This window comes from Lotus japonicus, chromosome 1 (assembly GCF_012489685.1).
Source record: "Lotus japonicus ecotype B-129 chromosome 1, LjGifu_v1.2".
NCBI lineage: Eukaryota > Viridiplantae > Streptophyta > Magnoliopsida > Fabales > Fabaceae > Lotus > Lotus japonicus.
Genome location: NC_080041.1, coordinates 43,926,096 through 43,947,717, shown reverse-complemented (window position 1 = coordinate 43,947,717; position 21,622 = coordinate 43,926,096). Strand labels below are relative to the sequence as shown.

The 21,622-nt window shown below is 39.7% G+C and overlaps 1 protein-coding gene and 1 non-coding gene across 2 annotated transcripts; both read left to right on the top strand.

Annotated features, from left to right (window-relative positions):
- The first annotated feature begins 204 nt into the window (after positions 1–204).
- LOC130734786 (small nucleolar RNA R71) lies at positions 205–311 on the top strand. The gene has a single exon (XR_009018130.1). It is a non-coding gene; the product is annotated as a small nucleolar RNA R71 (small nucleolar RNA).
- Positions 312–5,110: 4,799 nt separating this feature from the next.
- LOC130728881 (histone H3.2) lies at positions 5,111–5,703 on the top strand. The gene has a single exon (XM_057580492.1). The coding sequence runs from the start codon at positions 5,177–5,179 to the stop codon at positions 5,585–5,587; it is 411 nt and encodes a 136-aa protein (XP_057436475.1). The 5' UTR covers positions 5,111–5,176; the 3' UTR covers positions 5,588–5,703.
- Positions 5,704–21,622: the final 15,919 nt, after the last annotated feature.

The window sequence follows — 21,622 nt, the reverse complement described above, 5'->3', positions numbered from 1 at the left end:
TCATAAGCTTCAACCTCAAGGACTCCTCTTCGGGCTTGGCGATCATTACTAGAGTTCATGGCTCTTATAGCCATCTTTTCAATCAGCTCATACCCCACTTGTGGAAGTAAGGCATCGAACTCTCCACTTGAAGCCGCATCCAAACCAAACCTCGAAGAATATTGGAGACCATCATAGAACTTTGCTACTTGCTCAGCTTGAGTAAGGTTATGTTGAGGACACCTCCTCAAGAGCTTCTTGAACCTCTCCCAAGCTTCATAGAGATTCTCATCGGTGGATTGAGTAAAAGTCATGATGTCATTCTTGAGCTTCCTCAAGAGGGCTCTTGGAACAAACCTTGTGGTGAACTTCTCAGCCAAGTCTTCCCAAGATGTAATGCTACCTTGGGGCTGTGAATTCAACCACTCTTCAGCAGTATCCCTCAATGAAAAAGGGAACAAACTCAAACGGATTGTGTCCGCTGAAACATTCTGAACTCTGTAGGTGTTGCAATTGCGGATAAACTGCTCCATGTGTGCATGAGGATCTTCAAGAGAACCTCCACCATACTGATTTTGGCTCACCAAGTTGATAAATGCCGGCCTCAGCTCAAAGTTTCCCGTGCCATCGGGGGAAACTATGCTGCCCGGATAATCGTAGCTCATGGCAGCCGAGGTGAGGTCTCTGAGAGAACGATTGGCATTCTCCAATTCTTGCTCTTGAAGTCTTTGAGCAAGAGCCTCATTCACTCTTTCTTCAATGTGGGCTTGCATCTCCTCTTCCGTCATTTGAGCAGCCATGGCTTCAAGCCTTTGTTGGGCTCGACGACGGCGAAGAGTACGTTCAGGCTCCGGATCAAACAGCAATGGATCCGTGCCAAGCCTACTGTGCATAAACTGAAATCACAAAAACAGAGAAAAGGTTAGTAACACCTATTCAATGCAATGCTTAGTAAAACAAACAATCAAACTCTTTAACTTAAACCGAAAACCACAAACAATCCCCGGCAACGGCGCCAAAAACTTGTTGGTCAATTCGCAAGTGTACGAATACCTCCGGGTTTTAAAATATCGAACCACAGGGATTGTGAGTGAGAATTGTTGATTTAAGCCTAAAGTTTGCAAGTTCTTAAAACAGTAAAATTCAGAAATTGGTTTTGGTTAATTGTGACAAACGTTTTGCAAAAGAGCAATGTTGAAAATGATGTAAATAACAATGATGGAAAATTGCCTTGGGTTTTTGATCAACTAATCCATTTTAGTCCACCTATCCTATGCATGTGATATCTTGATTTATCTATTGTTGTTATAGCCTATGTACTTACTAGTTGATTCCTCACAAAAGTAATTCTCTCAAATTGAAAGATAAGCCCAATTCCTTGTGTACTTAAACATTCATAAGAGGTATGATAGCATGGTTATTCAGGCCAACAAAACCCTACCCTCACTCTATTCCTAGAAGCAAGTATAGAAGGATCTATTCCAATTCATGTCCCTAAATCATAACAAATTTCCATTTGATTATAATCTAGCCTATAGCAAAGGTGCACCAAAGCTAAACATGCAATAAGGAATTGAAATACAAGATTGAATCAAGACTCATGCATAGAGATAGGATTTTACAAACTAAAATTTCATAGAATCTCTTAACCCAAAGCAAAAAGTAAACTAGCCACTCATGGCTAGTGAATTCATGAAGAAAATGTAAATAAAACCTGAGGAAAAGTACAAGTTGGAAGCCTCCCTTGGCCCCAAAGTTCTCCTCAGCTCTCAAACTTGACCAAAAATGAGTGAAATGTCAGAATGTCTCAAAGAAATTGGCCTAAGCCTTATTTATAGGCAAAATGAACGAAACTGGGCGCTCAGGCGCCAATTCAGAGCGCCTGAGCGCCAATTGCATGTTGAAAAACATGCTCTCTGACCCTATTGGCGCCTAGGCGCCCATTCCCAGCGCCTAGGCGCTCAAGCTCGCCTAAAAGTGACTTTTTGGCTTCTGAAACTCCTCTTTTCAATCCTCTTTATGTTCTTCATCAATTCCATGCTTCTTGGCCTTCTTTCTCCTTCAGTTTCTGCACTCCAAACCTAACCAACAAGACAAGGAAGATTCTAGAAGCTCCAAGAGCTCATTAGCACAAGAAGTCCTTCATAAAACACAACAAAACCATGCAAGTCCTAAACTTTACTTAAAATGCAAGAAAACTACCTATAAAACTACCAAATTACCAAAACGAAATAAAAACTAAAGAAAAGAATAAAAATGCATGAGAATGCATGAAACACTACATGAGACTCAACAAAAAGACTCAAAACAACCAAAGAAATGACCCTAAAAACACTACTAAAATAGGGTCATCATCTTCCGTTAGACAAAAGCAGTGAATCCTCACCATTAAAAAAGCATATTTAAAGATGCTCTTTGATATAGAAAAATGAAAAGAATCAGGCCACACATAGAAGAAAATATCATTGAATATTTAAAATCCGGATGCTTGATAAACTTTCTTTTTTTACAACAACAAACCTTCTAAGGTATACCAACATTAAATCCGTCATTAATTAAAAGAGCCATCAACAACAGAATCATCAAAAATACAATTATATAAAATTAGGAAATTAATCACGGCGCAGACCCTTACCCTTGGTACAACCTCCACATAAGAGTTGTGAGCAGAAAAATCGGTCATAAAGTTCTCCTTAAACGGTTCCATAATGTTATCAATAGCTCCATTAATAATTCGATTTCGTGAACAAAATGTGATTTTAGAATCTTGGTCACGGTTTTCGGTTGTGAGGATATTTTAGGAAAAAAAATCATAACCAAAATTGGAAACTTCTAGAATCACTGCAAGTAGGCAACAACCAAGAGTAGAAAGGAGCTTGGTAAACCCTAGTTGTTTCTCCTGTCAGATTAACATTCACTAGAGAATAAATGAACCCTCCACCCCAATAACCCGGGCCACGATAACAATGTCCCTTTTCATCCATTCTCATGTTTGTCTCTGCTGCAGCTTAATTTAACCCACCCTCAAGTTTATCTCTCCATATTCTGCTAATAATAAGTGGACAACAATTCCACTTTTTCCTTTTCACCAACTTCTTCGACGATAGGGAGTATAGATGTTGAGTTCCCTGAAATGTCAAGACATAAGATCCTCAGAGAAATTTGTGCATTTCATGATAAGGCAATTAAGACTGTTGTTATTACTCAAAACTTCTCAAAACATGGATTAGAGATTTTATGAATCAAATGTTTGAACTTTACAAACTCTACTTAAAAACAAAATCTAGTGCTAGTCATTGACCTAATTTCACAAACACATATAAAATTCCATCAATTTATCACAAAAGCTGCACATAGAGCTAAAAGGTTTAGATCGTGACAAAAGAGAGGAAGGAAGCATCATTCATGGGAGGCTGTTAGGTTTGCGCGGTGGTTTGAGGAAGTCACCTTGTGGTGGTTGCGACGTGGTGATAAGAGCTATTGGTTGAGGTTGTGATTGGGTCGCGATGGTGGTTGTTGAGTCAAGTGCGGTGAGCTGATCATAGTGGTTAAGGGGTTGGTTTGTTGCAGTGACAATCTCTAGTGCACAGTGGTCCAAAGGCCGAAACTTCTCAAGCTTTGTTGTGTTCATCCTTGTGGCAGTGATTAGAAGATGAATGAATGGGACAATGATGAAGAGGGAGAAAAGGACAAAGATGGAGGAGGAAGAAGAGGAAGGTAAAAGAAGGAAGAAGAGGATGAGCGATTACAACAAAGATGAATGTGGTTAATGTTGGAATATCTTTAAGTAGTTAATACATCACAATTTATTAGGCATTATCCTATCTTTGGATGTTGAATTAATTAATCCATAATTTTAATGTATAATAATGAATTGATGGATATATCTTTTCAACACAATGTAAGCACCAAACAACTGATAAGCCTATAATGTATTGTATAAGCTTATACAATAAGCTTCAATGAATCACACCAAACAACTCTTTACAAAAATCACATTTCTTGAATGTGTCGAAACTTAAATGGCGTAAGCGCATAACTTTTACTTACGTCTAAAATATTCAATTCTGGCAAAGCTTTATTGTCACCAAACTCAATTCTTTTAACGCTAATCTAAACATACACTTTATATCTTGAACAACTTAGGAGAGTATAATTGTCTTGATAGTCTAATCAAACCAATTTTGCATTCCTTGGCGTCCTAGTCTTATATTCAGAATGAGTGGTCAATTTCTCACCCCTATCACTAAATTGCCCATCCCACTTCAATGAAGTAAAATACTATAATATCCCTAGTTAAATTCGTTATTGAGTTTTGAAAACCCAACATGTGTGGTAACTTAATGTTTCAAAAATTAAAACCCCGAACATAATTCAGACTATTTGCTTCCGATTTTAAAACCCGGAAGATATTTCTCAAATTTGTGTTTCAGGCTTTCTACCCAAATATTTTCGAGAATTATAAACCTAGATATATGTTATTTTAACATAATGTGCTTTTTGGTTATGGGTTTTAAACCTGAAATGTATTTTTCAAATATGTGTTTCGGATTTACAATTCCCGAAACACAAAACCAAACATTTCTAAGAATTGTAAAAGCAGATAAATGTTCCGGGTTTTAAAAACCCCGAATATAAAATAACAACTTTGTGTTCCGAGTTTTAAAACTCTGAATGTTTCAAAAAAAAAAATTGCAAAATTAATTATAAAAACGACAACAAAAGGATGGGAAATGAATGGAGAAAGTGGAAAGTGGTATTTTGGGATTTTTCAATTTTGGGTAAGGTGACCTTCCAAAAAAAAAAGGACGTTGACTGAAAACAATAACCCGCACAAAAAAAATTTCCATCTGAGAATGTATCGATCCAAGTCACTCCACCTAATTCAATCTCAGCCTTTCATTACCATTATATCAATTAGATCAACGATCTACATCCTTCACTCCCCTCTCCTCCAATCTCCACGTCATCGATCCGCATCCTTCCACAGCCTCAAACAGATAACACCCGTCCAATCCCATAATAAATCAACGGCCACGATATGACTAGTCCCCGCCCACTCAATATTCGCGCACAAACCCCAATTTCAAAACAATCACTATATAGTTCTCTCGTCTCCCTCAGATTCACAAACGCGATTCAGAGAAAAACGATTTTTCTAAACAATTTTATATCCAAACAATCACTCTCAAAGGCAATGGCACGCACGAAGCAAACTGCTCGCAAGTCCACCGGCGGCAAGGCTCCAAGGAAGCAGCTAGCTACCAAAGCCGCTCGGAAGTCAGCCCCGGCAACCGGTGGCGTGAAGAAGCCTCACCGTTTCAGGCCAGGGACGGTAGCTCTCCGCGAGATCCGAAAGTACCAGAAGAGCACTGAGCTTCTGATCCGCAAGCTCCCGTTCCAGCGCTTGGTTCGTGAGATCGCGCAGGACTTCAAAACCGACCTCCGATTCCAGAGCTCCGCCGTCTCAGCGCTTCAGGAGGCCGCCGAGGCTTACCTTGTTGGACTCTTCGAAGATACCAATCTCTGCGCAATTCACGCCAAGCGCGTCACCATCATGCCGAAGGATATTCAGCTCGCTAGGCGCATCAGGGGCGAGCGCGCTTAAACCTTCACCTGTAGTCTCTATTTTGCGTTTAGGTTTTGTGTAGATAAGTTTCTAGGGTTGTTAGGCCTGAAATTGCGGTTAGGTTTTATCAATGAAATTGCTATTTTGTTCTTCAATTTTTGTGCGTACAGGTTCGCTAATGCAAATGAAGTTGTGAATTTTGACTAACTGGTTAAGGAATTGTAATTGCATAGAAATCTGAGTCAAAAAAATCATGCTGGTATTAAGAGCTTTTCAATGAAATCATTGCTGTTGTGTTGGCTTTGTGTTTGGCATTTGATTGAGGTATTTATCTATGTAGTACTTCATTTGGTTTGGGGAATTCAATTTGCATACAATTGTTTCGAAATAGCACTATTTTGTGACTTCTGAGTTCTGATTGTCTCAGAATTCATTAGCCAAAGGATCTTTGCTTTGGTAATCCCATGTCATCTTTGTCTTCAGAAAGTTACACTGAGGAACAGGAACTTGCAAGAAGCTCGACCTGCTTCAGAAGAATGATTTAAAAACATGTATGTTTGGCACTGGAAGAGCGTAAAGTAATTTTGATGGGAATGAAAACTAAGTAGATGTTCCTCTCTTTTAGTTTCAATCTTATTTGTAGATCTAGCAGAATAAGCAAGCAGGATGCAGAGCAGAAGCAAAACACTATGAAGAGTGTAACATCCCAATTTCTAGGTGTCACTTTAGTAACTAAAAAATAAATTTTACGCGGAAAACAAGTAATTTTTTTTTCGTTTGATTCCTTTTAATTAAAGCGATAGAAAATAAAGACATAACCTAGCAACTAAACTAACCGATATACAAACATATATACATGTACAGCCTCAACTGCACGTCAACGTCACGCGCACTCGCAGTGACTTCAAAGTAGTGTGGCCGTAGACAAATATGTACAGAACCAGTAATGTAAGTAAGAAAGTTTTAAGTACAGTCATCCAAGAGAAAGTCGGCTCCAAAATGGCCTAAACAAAAGACCCCTATAGTCCGACAGACTCTCTGTGATTCCTCATTAAAAGAACCACACAAAAAGCCATGCATCGGGAACCTACCCTGTCCCAAAAGTAAGACGAATCAGAGTTCTACACAAAAAAATGACGCTGCCTAACCTACCCTCCCAGTACTGCTCATAGCTCCTCCTCCTTTCCCTCGTCGCTCGGCGAGTAGCTGTCCCCACTGCTGTCGGAGTCCGAGTCGGAATCCACCGTGAACATCTCGGTGTCCAAGTCAACGACCTCCCTCCTAACTGTCCTGCGCACCGTCATAGTCAAGCCCGTCTCAACATCCACCTCTCCAGTAAGAACATCCTCCTCCACCACCCGAACCAGGGGTTCCACACGGTAGCCGCGCGGTGGAGTAAAAGGAAAACGACGTGAGGCAGATGGAACAACAGACTCCCTCTTCGGCTGCACGAGCCTCGAGGACGACGCCACGTTGGTAGGATCGATAGCAGTAGCAGGAGGTGGCGCAACAGGTGTAACAACATCAACCTCGATCTCGGTTGGGTCCTCGTCATCGGAAGAAGATGAAGTCAGAGGTGGTGCAGGTGGTCCTCGACCAGTACCTGGTCCACAGCGAACTGAAGGCGGCAAGTCTAAGCTCAACTCCATGCGTCGTAGCACTCCCCTCGTCAAACGTCCACGCTCGTCTGTCCGGTCCTCCATGACCCTTCCCCGGTACGTCGCCCGATGACCCGCAACATCGATCACCCAAGCGGTGGGGGCATGACGGTCCACCAACTCATACCTGATCCCCCCCGAGGGAGAGACCATCGAAAACCAGTCCGCCATCGACATCTGGCAGCAGGCCGACCGCCCAAACACAAACATGAAACCAAAGCCAAAGCGCTAGGGTCAACTCACGGAATAAAGTAATTATACACTCAACATGTGATTGGGGTATAGATATATATGTTGATATATATATATACATATATATATATATATATGTAAATAATCCTAGCATGTTATTGGCTCTAACAATGCTTCAATAATTCAAATAGCATACAATTCCAGTCAGAGTGAATGTATGCGTGAAATGCAATTCAATATGATCCGGATAGTTCAAGTGGGATGGGCACCATCGAGTCAGTCCTAACACCGGCCTAGTGTTTAACCATTTCCGCTCGGGTGTCACTTACAAACCCATGCATAGTCGGATCAGCCCCAACCACCCTAGGTCGTGCCACTCTGCCCGCTATGCCGAAGATACACCCAGGTGTTCTTCGATGAAGGCAATCCCCAACCTTCGTGAAGCATTCCCGTTCTTCACCATTTGTGAAGCATTCCCGCTCTTCACCGAGGCCCAATCTTTCGATCGTACAAACCCCGAATGATGCATGATGCAATATGGTTAGCCAAACATCGAATCGTCCTCCCAACGCAAGTGTTTAGCTCAAAACCCAATCTCAAAACCCAGAGTTTAGTGTCGGTCAATACAACACAACTCCAACAACAAGAGTACTAAAGTACTCGGTGACTTTCAATCATCACCGTGGCTCACCCCCCCTTGGTGTCCAGCAATTCTCCAGAACCCACAACAAAAGTCGACTTTTCCCCGTCTTTCGCAATTATTTTCCCCTTTAGTTTTCCTATGTTTATTCGTTAATAAAAATGTTTCTAATTGAATTAGTCAAGTTATGAGTTTAGTTCTCGAAGTCTAAGTTTCCCAAAGTCTCTAGTTTTCAAAATTCTATTCATTCTAAGTTTTCCAAAAACCCACCAAATGTGAATCCCGGGGAAAGTCTAAGTATACCAACAAATGGCTAAGTCTCAAACCCCACGTTTGAACTTGCCTAGGGTTGTTTCCCTAACCCGAAATATCAAATATAACCAGTTCAATGATTCTCCACTCCGAAGTCGCGTCAAAAACGCACAATTCAATAACATCTCAATATCATAAGTTATGGAAAACATCATAACATTAGTTCATCATCATAATCAATATCAAAGTAAAGCATAAGTCGAATTTATCGACGCCTATCATGCAGTCTTAGCTAATAGGTAAGTTGCCCTAACCTCGAGTTGCTCCAGCCTCGTGGTCTAGGTTTCCTTCACACAATTTCTCTGAGAAACCCAAAGTTCCTTCAACTGAACCTCGGAGAAAACAAAGCAGAAATCCAAACAAAATCGATTAGCTCGATCACAATACAACTCATTAACGATAGACAAAGCATTGAAGCTTCAGAATACAACAATCGGGTACGAAAAGACAAGTTTTCGAAAACGAAAAACTCCCCCCCACACTAACATGCTCTCGGCCAAAAGAGGAAAAGAGCTCCGGCTCTTTTTCTTCAATCTAATCTGATTACAAGGTAGTTTTAGGGTAAAACTAGAGTAAAGAAACTGTCGGAAAAATTTTCGGACGATCGGATCGAAATACGGCTATTCAGGGGCGTTTTGGTCCAAAATAAAAGCTCAAAACCTCAAAGTTAAAACTTCGGAAAACAAATTTGACAACGATGTTCCTAACGACATTTGTAGCAACTAATCCTAAAGGCACGAAGTCGGATTGCGACTTTTCGACATTAAAGTTTCGATATGTGCACAAAAAGGGTTTTGAATCAGTTTTTCAGATCCTTGACAACTCGATCAAAATCGTCGAATATCGGCGAGTGTTCTAGGCTCTTGGGCAAGTACAGAAGATATCCCAAGCGAAAAATCAAGAAAAACGGATAGTTTTACGAAAAGCTCGAAACTTTGAGCATAGAAAGAGATATAGAAACGCAGTAGAAACAATGACCAGAGGTAAGAATCAAGCTAGTTACCTCGATACCTTGAAGTAGGGACGAACAGCTCGAAGATCGGTCAAGTTTCGGCGAAAATCTCCTCTCCTCTTTTCTCTCCTTGCTCGCGGCCTCCTTGGAAGAAAATGGAAGATATTTTGAATTTTTCAACTATTTATAGGAAGGTGAAATCGCGGGAAAATGAAAATTTCGCGATTTCGATTTTTGCAGCACGTTCATCGGTGAATTCTAAGAGAGATTCTGGCGACAGAATTCCAGAACTCAAAACCAATCTCTAACATTTGGGAAAAACGATCTCTAAAACCCCAAAAGCGGTGTAAGTTAATCTGTCCCGAAAAACTACTTTTTGCTGTGAAGGTCAGACGACAAAACTTCGTTCTGAAGAAAGATTGGAAACATCGAAACAAATCTGGCAATGCGGACGGAAACTTCGTTAAAAGCTCCGAATAGAAAAAGTATTCATTCAGTGATTGATTTTAGGGTTTTGAAGCAAAGAAATTAGCGTCGTCGGACTTCCGAGAAGTGAATACTATCGTGCGTACAGTCCAGGGTTCCGAAATGAAACACTGGTCGAAGGAAAAATAAATAGAACTTCTTATTTTCCCAAGGATTTGAAACCTCACTTAAACGTTGCTTTAAAAGCGAAATTTGCCTATTCTGGACACTCTCGCCATAAGGCAGGTGTGCAGACGACTCGCACTAACTCCTAAAACAACTATGAAACATTCCTCAAGCAATTCCTGAACTTTCTTCTTCATTAATCTTTCTCAAACGGTGAACTCCTGTCACGCTTACACTGTTTCTACGCGTGAGTCGGAAATTAACTAGTTCTGTAAATCCAGGTCTTACAAAGAGTATGCTTCAGCAAAAACATTAAATCCTAAAGTTCCATGTACAACCACCAATAATAGCCCCTGCGAGCACGGAATGGCTAAGTCCCTCAATTGTTATCACCACCTATTAAGTTAAAGACTAGTAGTAACTGTTGGATATTGGACGCCGAACAGCAACCTTGAAACAGCAATAGAACCGCGAACAGTACCTGCAAGAAAATAAGCTGAGTCGCGAAAATCAATTTGCTGTCATTGAAGGTTTTATCCCAGAATATCCAGAACACCTCCGCAGGATTAAACAGCTTCCTCCGACGTGGTCGGGTAACAGAACTAGTGAGAATAAAACAACAACGCAACTGCTCAGGAATAAAGGAAGGAAAGGAGAGAAGAGTAGAGGTGAGGATGATTTGCAAGTGAAATTCGGCCTCTATATATAGGCATAAAATCTGTTAATATCAAGGTAAGCTCCACATTAATTTTGGGTGAAGAAAACTGAGGTGATGTGTTTTCAAGGCAATCATGCACAGTCAACCAAAATCAGAAATTCCAAGGCTTTAATGGAGTGGACGGTGCACATGGTTCTTTGAAGAGAATGGACGGTGGTGGACGATGAACATGTGAAAAATAAGGATTTTCATATAAGCTTCACAAGGGCAAAAAATAAAAAAAGTTTCAGCAAAAAACAAGTCCGACCCATGTACGTGCGCGAGGGAATATCGGAGGATTTGCCCTACGTTGAACCAACTTGGCCCAACTCTCATGTGCGCGAGGTCCATCCCTTGTTAGGCTCTTTGACATCCGCAAGTAAGGTTTGGTATATAAAGTCTTGGAAAGTTCAAGACACAAGCAATGTGGGACTTGAAATATCTCACATTTTTCCAACAGTAACCACTCATACACCGAAAAGTGGAAGCCTTTCACCCTTGCCGACATCCAATGCCAAGCCCTCAATAAAGCCCCTTCCAAAAAATTTTTCTTCGTTAAAGTGCTTCCTTTGAATATTAGTTGATTTTGATGAAGCCACAAGGCCCAAGCCACCGCGTACCACACCATTTGTAGCACTCCATTCTGGTTAGCATTTAGGCAAGTGAGGTTGTGCTGGAAGAAGTGTGTCGTACAATTATTTGGGAGTGTTGTATACACACCCAACCAACGGTAAAGCTTCAACCAGGTTGTGACAGCGATTGGGCGAGCAACCAGAAGGTGATCCGCTGATTCCAAGCCCTGAGAACAAAGGGAGCAATATCCTTCCTGTTCAGAGGTAATTACCCTTCTATGCAGCAGATTAATGCGTGTTGGTAGTCGGTATAGCATCTAATTCGAACAAAAGGTTGGACATCTAGTTCGTGAAAGATCTGAATGCCCAAGGCCAAATCTAATCCTCTTCCACCCTCCTCCTCTTCAATCTGCACTCCTCTTTCTCTGTTTCCCTCTCTCTTTGACCTCTGATCTGCACTCGTCCTCTTCAATCCAGAAGCTTCTAGAACCCATGTGTTTGTGTGAAAGAGTGGGGTTTTGTTTTTTTTTCTCTGGTTCATGATAATCTGATTTTTCGCATGCTTCGTGTTGTGAATTGTGCCTTACTTGAAAAGTGATTTAAATGTTAGGTTGAAATTTTGATTGTATTTGCACAATTGCACATTAAGAATTATTTTACTACTGATGATAATAATTGAATCGAAGCTTATATGGTTTTGGTTTACTGCATTTAGGACTCTGGTGACAATAATTGCACATTTTCTGGGTTTTTGGTTGTATACCATGAAGAAGAAGATGAAGAAATCATGGGGGAGAAGATGAATGTTATATCTCTAATTTTTTTAATTTTTATTAATTCTTTTTCCAGAAACTGTTAAGTTTTTTACGGAAAACCAAAGTTACAAACGGAGGTTAATGTCGGGGTCTCAAAATGCAACTAATTTTTCTAGGGGACCGAAATCGTGGCTTTTATAAACGTGGGGGACCAAATGTGCAATTAAGCCTATTTTCTTTTAAAGATCCATTTGCATCCAATTAGTTTTGCTCCTTTAGGCAAATAAATTAAAGCCCAAGTATTATTTTTCATGATAGAATCAAGTTCAGTTTTAATGGTTTCTTTCCAAAAACGTGAATCAGAAGATGAAATGGCATCAGAAAAGGTTAAAGCATCATTATCAGTTAAATAAACATAAAAATCATTTCCAAAGGAGGTTGGTTCCCTTTGTCTCTTACTCCTTCTAAAATCTTCCTCTTCATGTTCATGCTCATTATTTGCAGAGTCATTGTTAGTATTTTGAAAAGGTACATGAACAAAATCATCACAATTAATCAATTCAGAATGAGAATAAGAGGCATATTTAGATTTCAAAGGAAATTCATGTTCAAAGAATTCAACATTCTTGGTTTCTAAAATAGTATCACAATCATGCACATCACTCTTTAAAACAAGGAATCTATATGCAGCACTATGTTCAACATAACCAATAAACAAGCAATCAGAAGTTTTAGAAGCGATTTTCCTTTTCTTAGGATCAGGAAACATGACCTTAGCAAGACACCCCCACACTTTCAAATATTTCAGATTGGGTTTATAGCCTTTCCAAAGTTCATGGGGTGTCTTACCAATTTTCTTATGTGGAATTCTATCTTGAAGAAACCATGCAGTCAACAAAGCTTCACCCCACAAATTATCAGGTGCAGAAGAGCTAACAAGTAAAGAATTCATCATATTTTTCAACGTCCTATTTTTCCGTTCAGCTACACCATTTGATTCAGGAGAATAAGGAGGAGTTACTTCATGTATAATACCTTCCTTTTTGCAAAAATCATTGAAGATTGTCTACTCACCTCCTCTATCAGATCTAACTCTCTTAATCTTTCTATCCAATTGATTTTCTACTTTAGCTTTATAAGAGAGAAACATGTCAAAGGCATCATCTTTATTTCTAATAAGATAAACTCTGGTATATCTAGAAAAATTATCTATGAAGGTAATATAATATCTCTTACCACCTCTAGTTTCAGTATGTTTTAAATCACCCAGATTAGTATGAATACAACCAAGAAGTTCAGTTTCACGTTCAAAAACAGAAGGGCAATATTTCTTAGTCAATTTAGTATCAACACAAATTTCACATTATGACAGGGTTTATATGAACCATCAATTAAGCCTAAGTTATGCATTTTCTGAAGATAAGAAAAATTCACATGACCTAGTCTAGCATGCCACACATCAACAGAGTCAATCAAGTAAGCAGAAGAAGATTCATCATTCATTATTCCAGAAACATTGAGTCCAAAGAGACCTTGGTCATAATATCCCTTTCCTATGAATACATTATCCTTGGTCATTACAATTTTATCTGACTCAAAAGAAATCTTCACACCAACCTTCATCAAGCGACCAACAGAAATCAAATTTGATCTGATCTTAGGAACATGAAGAACATTCAATAAAGCAAGGGTCTTTCCAGATGTGAGCTTGAGACGAACAATCCCTTTTCCATGGACTCTAGAGGTTCGGGATTCGCCCATATAAACCAGTTCTTCTCTTTCCTCTACAGGAGAATAGGAGGAAAATGCATCTCTATCTCCACAGATGTGTTTGGTAGCACCAGAGTCTACCAACCAGATCTTCACATCGGAAACCAGATTGACTAGTGAAACCACCCCAACAACTTCATCTCCTTTAACCTAATTTGAATCTGGTTTAGGAGGATTACCACTATTACCATTATTACCATTTTGCGGGCGGCGTCTGCATTGATTTGCAAACTGAGAAGGCTTTCCACAGACAAAACAACTCCCCTTGTTTGTGTCTCTTGTGTTCCTTTAGAAGGGGATGTTAGAAGGTTTAGGGATAGATTGACCAGGTTTCTTATTTGCGTACCTGTTGTGGACAAATTTATTTTGTACCATATTTGCTCGCGAAGTCAAGGTCTTTGATCTTGCTTGCCTTATCTCCCTTCTGTCAGTGTCCTCACTTAGGATGTGTGCTATGAGGTCATCAAGGGGCATTTGTTTTTCTCTATGCTTCAATTGTTGTTTGTAATCGTTCCAGGAGTCTGGCAACTTGTTAACCATTGCTCCAGCAGCATACTCACCAGGTAAGTTGATGTTCTCACTTTTCAGTTCCTCAATGAGTTTGAGGTACTCATTGATTTGGGATCTCATGTCTTTGTCTTCGGTCATCTTCCAATTGTAGTGGTTGTCAATGATGAAGTTGCTCCTACCAACGCTTTCAGCCGTGTATTTTTGTATCATTGACTCCCAAATTTCCTTTGCTTTCTTGTTGGAACAGTACACATCAAATAGCTCGCTAGATAATGTACTGATAATAGTATGACGACATGCCTTGTTAGCATGTACCCAATTAGAAAGAAAATAAGATGAGTCGTGAAAATCAATTCGCTGTCCTTGAAGGTTTTATCCCGGAATATCCAGAACACATCCGCAGGATTAAACAGCTTCGTCCGGCGTGGTCGGGTAACAGAACTAGTGAGAATAAAACAACAACGCAACTGCTCAGGAATGAAGGAAGGAAAGGAGAGAAGAGTAGAGATGAGGATGATTTGAAAGTGAAATTCGGCCTCTATATATAGGCATAAAATCCGTTAATATCAAGGTAAGCTCCACATTAATTTTGGGTGAAGAAAACTGAGGTGATGTGTTTTTAAGGCAATTAGGCACAGTCAACCAAAATCGGAAATTCCAAGGCTTTAATGGAGTGGACGGTGCACATGGTTCTTTGAAGAGAATGGATGGTGGTGGACGGTGAACATGTGAAAATACAGATTTTCAAATAAGCTTCACAAGGGCAAAAAATAAATAAAGTTTCAGCAAAAAGCAAGTTCGGCCCATGTACGTGCGCGCAGGGGGGGCTAATCGGAGGATTTGCACTACGTTGAACCAACTTGGCCCAACTCTCATGTGCGCGAGGCCCATCCCTTGTTAGGATCTTTGACATCCACAAGTAAGGTTTGGTATATAAAGTTTTTGAAAGTTCAAGACACAAGCAATGTGGGACTTGAAATATCTCACATTTTTCCAATAGTAACCACTCATACACCGAAAAGTGGAAGCCTTTCACCCTTGCCGACATCCAATGCCAAGCCCTCAATAAAGCCCCTTCCAAAAATTTTTCCTCCGTTAAAGTGCTTCCTTTGAATATTAGTTGATTTTGATGAAGCCACAAGGCCCAAGCCACCGCGTACCACACCATTTGAAGCACTCCATTCTGGTTAGCAGTTAGGCAAGTGAGGTTGTGCTGGAAGAAGTGTGCTCTACTATTATTTGGGAGTGTTGTATACACACCCAACCAGCGGTAAACCTTCAACCAGGTTGTGACAGCGATTGGGCGAGCAACCAGAAGGTGATCCGCTGATTCCAAGCCCTGAGAACAAAGGGAGCAGTATCCTTCCTGTTCAGAGGTAATTACCCTTCTATGCAGCAGATTATTGCGTGTTGGTAGTCGGTATAGCATCTAATTCGAACAAAAGGTTGGACATCTAGTTCGTGAAAGATCTGAATGCCCAAGGCCAAATCTAATACAACAATGGTACCAGGAGTGTTAAGTAAATTGATATTCCTTCCCTTTTTACTCGTTTCAATGAATTTTAATTTTCATTCTCCTTATTAAGTTCTTGCAATCAGTTCTTTGTTTGCTCTTGTTTTTTAAATCAATACCCACTTGAGTATTACTCTTATGGGCCGACATCAATGTTGTCGGGTCTTATGACTTAAGTGCCGACATGAATAAATCTATTTAGAACTCTACGAGATATAATAACTTTTTTCTTTCCTTTTAAACGCATTAGTTATTACCATTTATAAACCACTTAGCTAAAGAGTTAAGATGAGCTCTATCTATATCGCAAATCGTTCAGTTAGATAAATTTGTTTATTTCACATGTAAATAGATGTTGTTAATTACACCTGTTCATTTAGGCAAGGTTCGATCGAGTCAGTCTGGTCTCCATTTTGAGTGTTCATTTGGAAAATTGAAGGCCTTAAGGAGTATACTTTTTTCAGTTATAGTTATTAATTCGTGACACAACTAAAAGCTATATACTCGTTCCTGTTGTATGTTGCATTAAATATCAAAACACTAACTACAATAAACGGGGTAAAGGTAGCTCACTTGGTGAGCTAACACTCTGTTTGGTAGGAAAGAGAGATAGGAAAGAGAGAGTAGAGAAGAGAGAAGATGAATAGAGAGAAAATGTGAGAAATATAGTAGATTTGGTAGGTTGTTTGGTATGATTGAGATAGAAGAGAAAGAAAAGAGTAAGAATGAGGTGGATGAAAGAGAAAAAAATGTTTTTAATATTAAATGATATTTTTAGCCTCAAATCTAGAAATATTTAATTATTTTTATAGTTGATCAAATGAGCAATATTGGAAAGTCAAAAAAATGATGCACATGTGCCCAACTTCTTATCATTTTGAGAAGACTCTAAAAAGGTGGGATGGCCCACCATAATCTTCTCTCTTCACGTACTGTAGCTTGTAACCAAATTAGGGAGGAGAGATGCAATCCATGCTATCTCTCCATGCTATCTCTCTCTCTTCCTTCTCTCTCGTGCCAAAGTTGTTGCTCCCAAACAAAGTGTAAGGGAATGAAGGGATTGGCAGGGTGAAAGGTCAATGTGAGACCCAAGTTTTTAAGCTTAGAATAAATTAATTAAATTCATATTCACGATTATGTTTCGATGTATCGTGAAGGAAACCTGAACAAGTGGTTATCAAATGGAATAAATTTATGAAGGAGAAAGTTCAGGAAAAGGCTGAAAATAGTATTAAAGTCGATATAAGTTATAACGCGAGTCTTATTCGCTTACGCCTAGGGCAAGAGCGTTAGTAAACGATTAATTTACCCTTAAAGCACTATAGGAACTAATTCCAAAAATCTTCAGAGGAATGTTAGAATTTCTCTTAATCCTTTCCATGACAAGCGTTTCGATACGAAACCCTGAGATATACGAACGTCCGATTCCAATTCTCGGAGGTTTGCCGAAACTAAATCCCTGATGACTCAAGAACCTTAAAATAAACTGTCGATGGAGACTTTTTCTATTCGGAACTTCAAACGAAGATTCCACACGCATACACCCATTTCTTTCGATGTTTCTAATCTTTCTTCAGAAGAAAGTTTTCTCATCCGACATCAACTGCAAAAAGTAACTTTTCGGGTTAAATCGATTCACACCGACTTTGGATCGTTTGCTTTAATTCCAAGAAACCTATTTCGAGTTCTGGAATTCTGTCGCCAGAACCTATCTTAGAATTCACAGAGGAATGCACAGGAAAAATCGGAATCGCGAAATTTTCATTTTTCCACATTTTCCATAAACTATAAATAGCTTGAAAAGAAAAAAAAAATCAAAAAAATCCTCACCATTCTCTTCACCCAAACCCGCGAGCACCAAGGAGGAAGGAGGAGAAGAGCTTTTCGCCGATTCTTGCCTGATCGTTGCACCGTTCGTTGCTACGCGTAGACCTCGAGGTATAGTTGCTATTCCATACTTCTGATCGTTAATTCCGTCGTTTTTCTCTATGTCTTTCTGTGCTCAAAGTTTTGAGTTTTTTGTAAAACTGTCCAAATAACTTGATTTCAGTGTCTAAACTTATTGCCTACATGCCCAAGAGCATGAATATCCGGTTGTTTTCTGCTGAATCTCGCCGAATTGCCGCCGAGTTTCAATTCTGCTTGAAAACCCCATTTTTGACCAAAGCTTCGTTCTTTAGATTAAAAACTCTCGACTGAGCTTAGTATCAGTAGGATTAGTTGTTATAAATGCCATTAGGAACACGCTCATCAAATCTATTTCTCAAAATTCTGACTTCGAGTTTTCGAGCTAAAAACACTGACCAAAATACCCCTGTGTTAGTTTTCGACCCGATAATTTTTCTGAGAGTTTCCCTGGCCTAGATATCGCCTAAGAATACCTAGGAATTAAATTAGATCGAAGAAAAAGTTCGGGAAACCCTATTTTGATAGTGGCCGAAACTTATTTGCTATGGTACCGTGTCCAAAAATAATTTTTGGGTCTGTATGACCTGAGTTATAGCGTAGCTCTCTCCGTTGTCGAAATTTTGGCTTTGGTTTCGTGTCATTCCGAGTTCTGTAGCTCGAGTTATGCACGTTTTAGCGAATAAAGTGTTTTTGTACAAAACTTGAATCGAGTCAAAACTCATCCATTCGGGGAAAGCCCTTCCATTCGTGCCTAGATGTTGTACTTTGAAGCTTCTTGAGCTTTGTCTAACGTTAGTTAGTATTGTTTCGATTGTACCGACTTATTTTGATTGATTTTTGCTTTGTTTGCTCTAAGGTTCGTTTGTGGAAACCTTGGACTTGACTGAGCAAGCTTGTGAGTGTGACTTACACTGTGATTCTGGAGGAACTAGAGGTGAGGGCAACTTACCTTGCTAGCTAATGTTTTAGGCGTCGATGAATTCGACATGATTTATTGTTTATGCACCTGATTGTGATTGACTGGGAAACGTTTTCTGAGGCTTCGGCTGACAATGTTGAATATTTATCGCTGGATTTGTTTTGCTATTGATTCACATGCTATGTGCTAAAATGGTTAATCTGGGATGTGTTGATATTGATTCACATGCTATGTGCTAAATGGTTAATCTAGGATGTGTTGATATATGTGCCATGACTTTCGGATTGTGCTAATTTGATTATGCAATTACACATATATCTGTTGTACGTCAGAGTGACGATAACGGGCAGTTATGCCAAATTTATCATGAGATTTTGGGAAAGTTTGACGGGACGAACGGAGGTTCGGGCCTTGTTATTGTTTTAATAGATCGAGACCTTCTCTGGGAGTTACTTGGGATGATGGGATCTTTTAAACTTATAAGATTAGAGATAAACCTAAATGGAAACTATTTTACAAGGAAAATTCATAATGCACTAAACAACCTCTGAACCCTTTAAATAATGATAACAATGTCAGATGAAAGCTTAGGGCTTGGATGTTAGTTTTGGAAAATGAGAAGTGTCGCCGAATCCAAGTTTTGGGGAAACTAATGAGTTTCTGAGTATGTTGGTACTCTTCGCTCGATGAGCAGTTTGTTGTTTGGCTATTAAAGGATAAGTCGGGGAACTATAAGTTTCCAAGTACATTGGTACTCATTCGCTCTTTGAGCAGTTTATTTAGCCATCCAAAGGATGAGCCGAGAAGCTTCACTGAGGCGTGAGACTTCGTGAAAGCATGGAACTTCACTGAAGCGTGAGACTTCATGAAAGGGTGTAAATTCACTAAAGCGTGAGACTTCGTGAAAGCAGAAACTTCACTGAGGCGGGAGACCTCGTGGAGACGGGAACCTTCGCTGAAGCGGGAGACTTTGCGGAGGCGTGAAACTTCACTGAAGCGTGAGACTTCGTGAAGGTGTGGGACTTCATTGAAGCGGGAGACTTCATGAAGGCGCGAATCTTCACTGAAGCGTGAGACTTCGTGAATGCGTGAAACTTCACTGAAGCGTGAGACTTCGTGAATGTGTGAGATTTCACTGAAGCGTGAGACTTCGTGAAAGCGTAAGACTCCATTGAAGCGTGAGACTTCATGGAAGCGTGAGATTTAATCGTCGTTTACCCTAGGGCAAACGACAGGGAACATTTGTTTAGTTAGCACTTGTGCGTTGGGAGGACGATACATTGTTTGACTAACCTTATCACCTAACTTCATATGTTGAGATTTTGATGATTTGATATTGGTGAACATCGTTATGTTATTTGTTGAATTGCTGAGATATTGAATATTGTGTTGTTACTAGAGATTCGATAACATGCCATGTATATACCTTAGGGTAGGCAATGCAGAAGTTATATGTATATATACAATATATATATATATATACCCCCTTATTATTCACATGTTGCTTGTATTATCTATTATATTTTGTGAGTTGACCCTCGCGCCTTGGCTTTATGTTCATGTTTGTGTTTAGGCGGTCGGCCTGCTGCCAGACGTTTAACAGTTGATTCGTGATGGTTCGTCGTTCGGGGAGGACCTGGAGCGAAATGACTACTACTGAGCCTTCGACGTGGACCCGGACTTCTTGCAGGATCGGATGAGGGTCGATGTTAGGGTTGTAGTATATGGCGTTTCGTTGTCATAGCTCTGATTTTCATTTCTTATTTTGGGGCAGGGTAGGTCCCCGACTATTAGCTTTTTGTGTGGTTCTCTTCCATGAGGATCACAGGGAGTTTGTCGGACGTAGGAGGTCTTTTGGAGGCCGTTTTGGGCTGACTTACTTTCTTGGATGACTGTATTTATAAAATGCATGACTCTGACTATGGGTCGCACTTATTTTCCTGCGGGCACTACTTTCAGTTACTTGACGTTACTTTCCATCTCTTGAGGACGCTCGTGACGATGTTTTTAGTTCCAGTAAGGGTTGTATTTATATTGTATATTAGTCGCTGTTAATCGCGATTGGGTTAAGTCTTTATTTTGACAAGTCATTTTATTTAAACCAAACGAAAAAAAAAATATTCACGTTTTTCCGCTTTATTTTATTTTTGAGTTACTAAAGTGACACCCGGAAATCGGGGTGTTACAGTCAAGGTTCGAATCCTGACGAAGGAACTAATTCACTAATAATTAACAACTAACATTGACCTATAAAAAAAACTAACTAAAATAAACTTTGCAACTCAACATACTAATACTGTTACTCAAAATCCTACCTTCACTGCCCTCATACAATTACACTTGCATCCGTCCCTAATAGACTCATATTATTCATTTGAGTTGTATTACTTTTAGTCATCTTTCTAAAAGGTTCAAGCATTCCACAATAAAGTTTCATCCAATCCTTCATAATTATGACAATCGATGAAAAAAGTGAAATTTCACCCCCCCATTGGTTATGTTGATATGATCTCAAAAAATTCATCTTCATCTAGTTCCAGGCTCAGGCTCAGGCTCACGCCTTCTTTATTCCATAAATAGACAATTTTTTTTTGGTAAGCAAACATATTATATATATATATATATATATATAGATACTAGGGTCTAGGGGTACCTTAACCTAAAGATACAAGGAGAACTGAAAAGGAAATCAAACTATACAATAATAGACTCCATCGAAACAGGCTCATAACCCCTGGAAACCTCCACAGAAAACAGGGGGAAAAAGCAAAGTTACACACAGCCTATGACCAGCCTAATTCATGTCAATGAACCACTTATTCCAAAAGCTTAAGTTGTTGGGTAAGGGTCATTATAATGGCTTTATATTATATTCTAACACGCCCCCCTCACGCAAGACTCATTTGGTCTTAAAGCATGGATAATGCACAAGCCCGCCTACCATGTGCTTAAATTCCACTTTTTAATTAGAAAATGAGGGGAGCAAGGATCGAACTCTAGACCGCTAGGTCGTAGAGGCTCTGATACCAAATTTGTTGGAGCAGCGGAAGAATAGTAATGGAAAATATAAGAGAATGACTTGAAG

Coding starts and splice junctions, on each gene's coding strand:
- LOC130728881 (XM_057580492.1), top strand. CDS start 5,177: ATGGCACGCACGAAGCAAACTGCTCGCAAGTCCACCGGCGGCAAGGCT.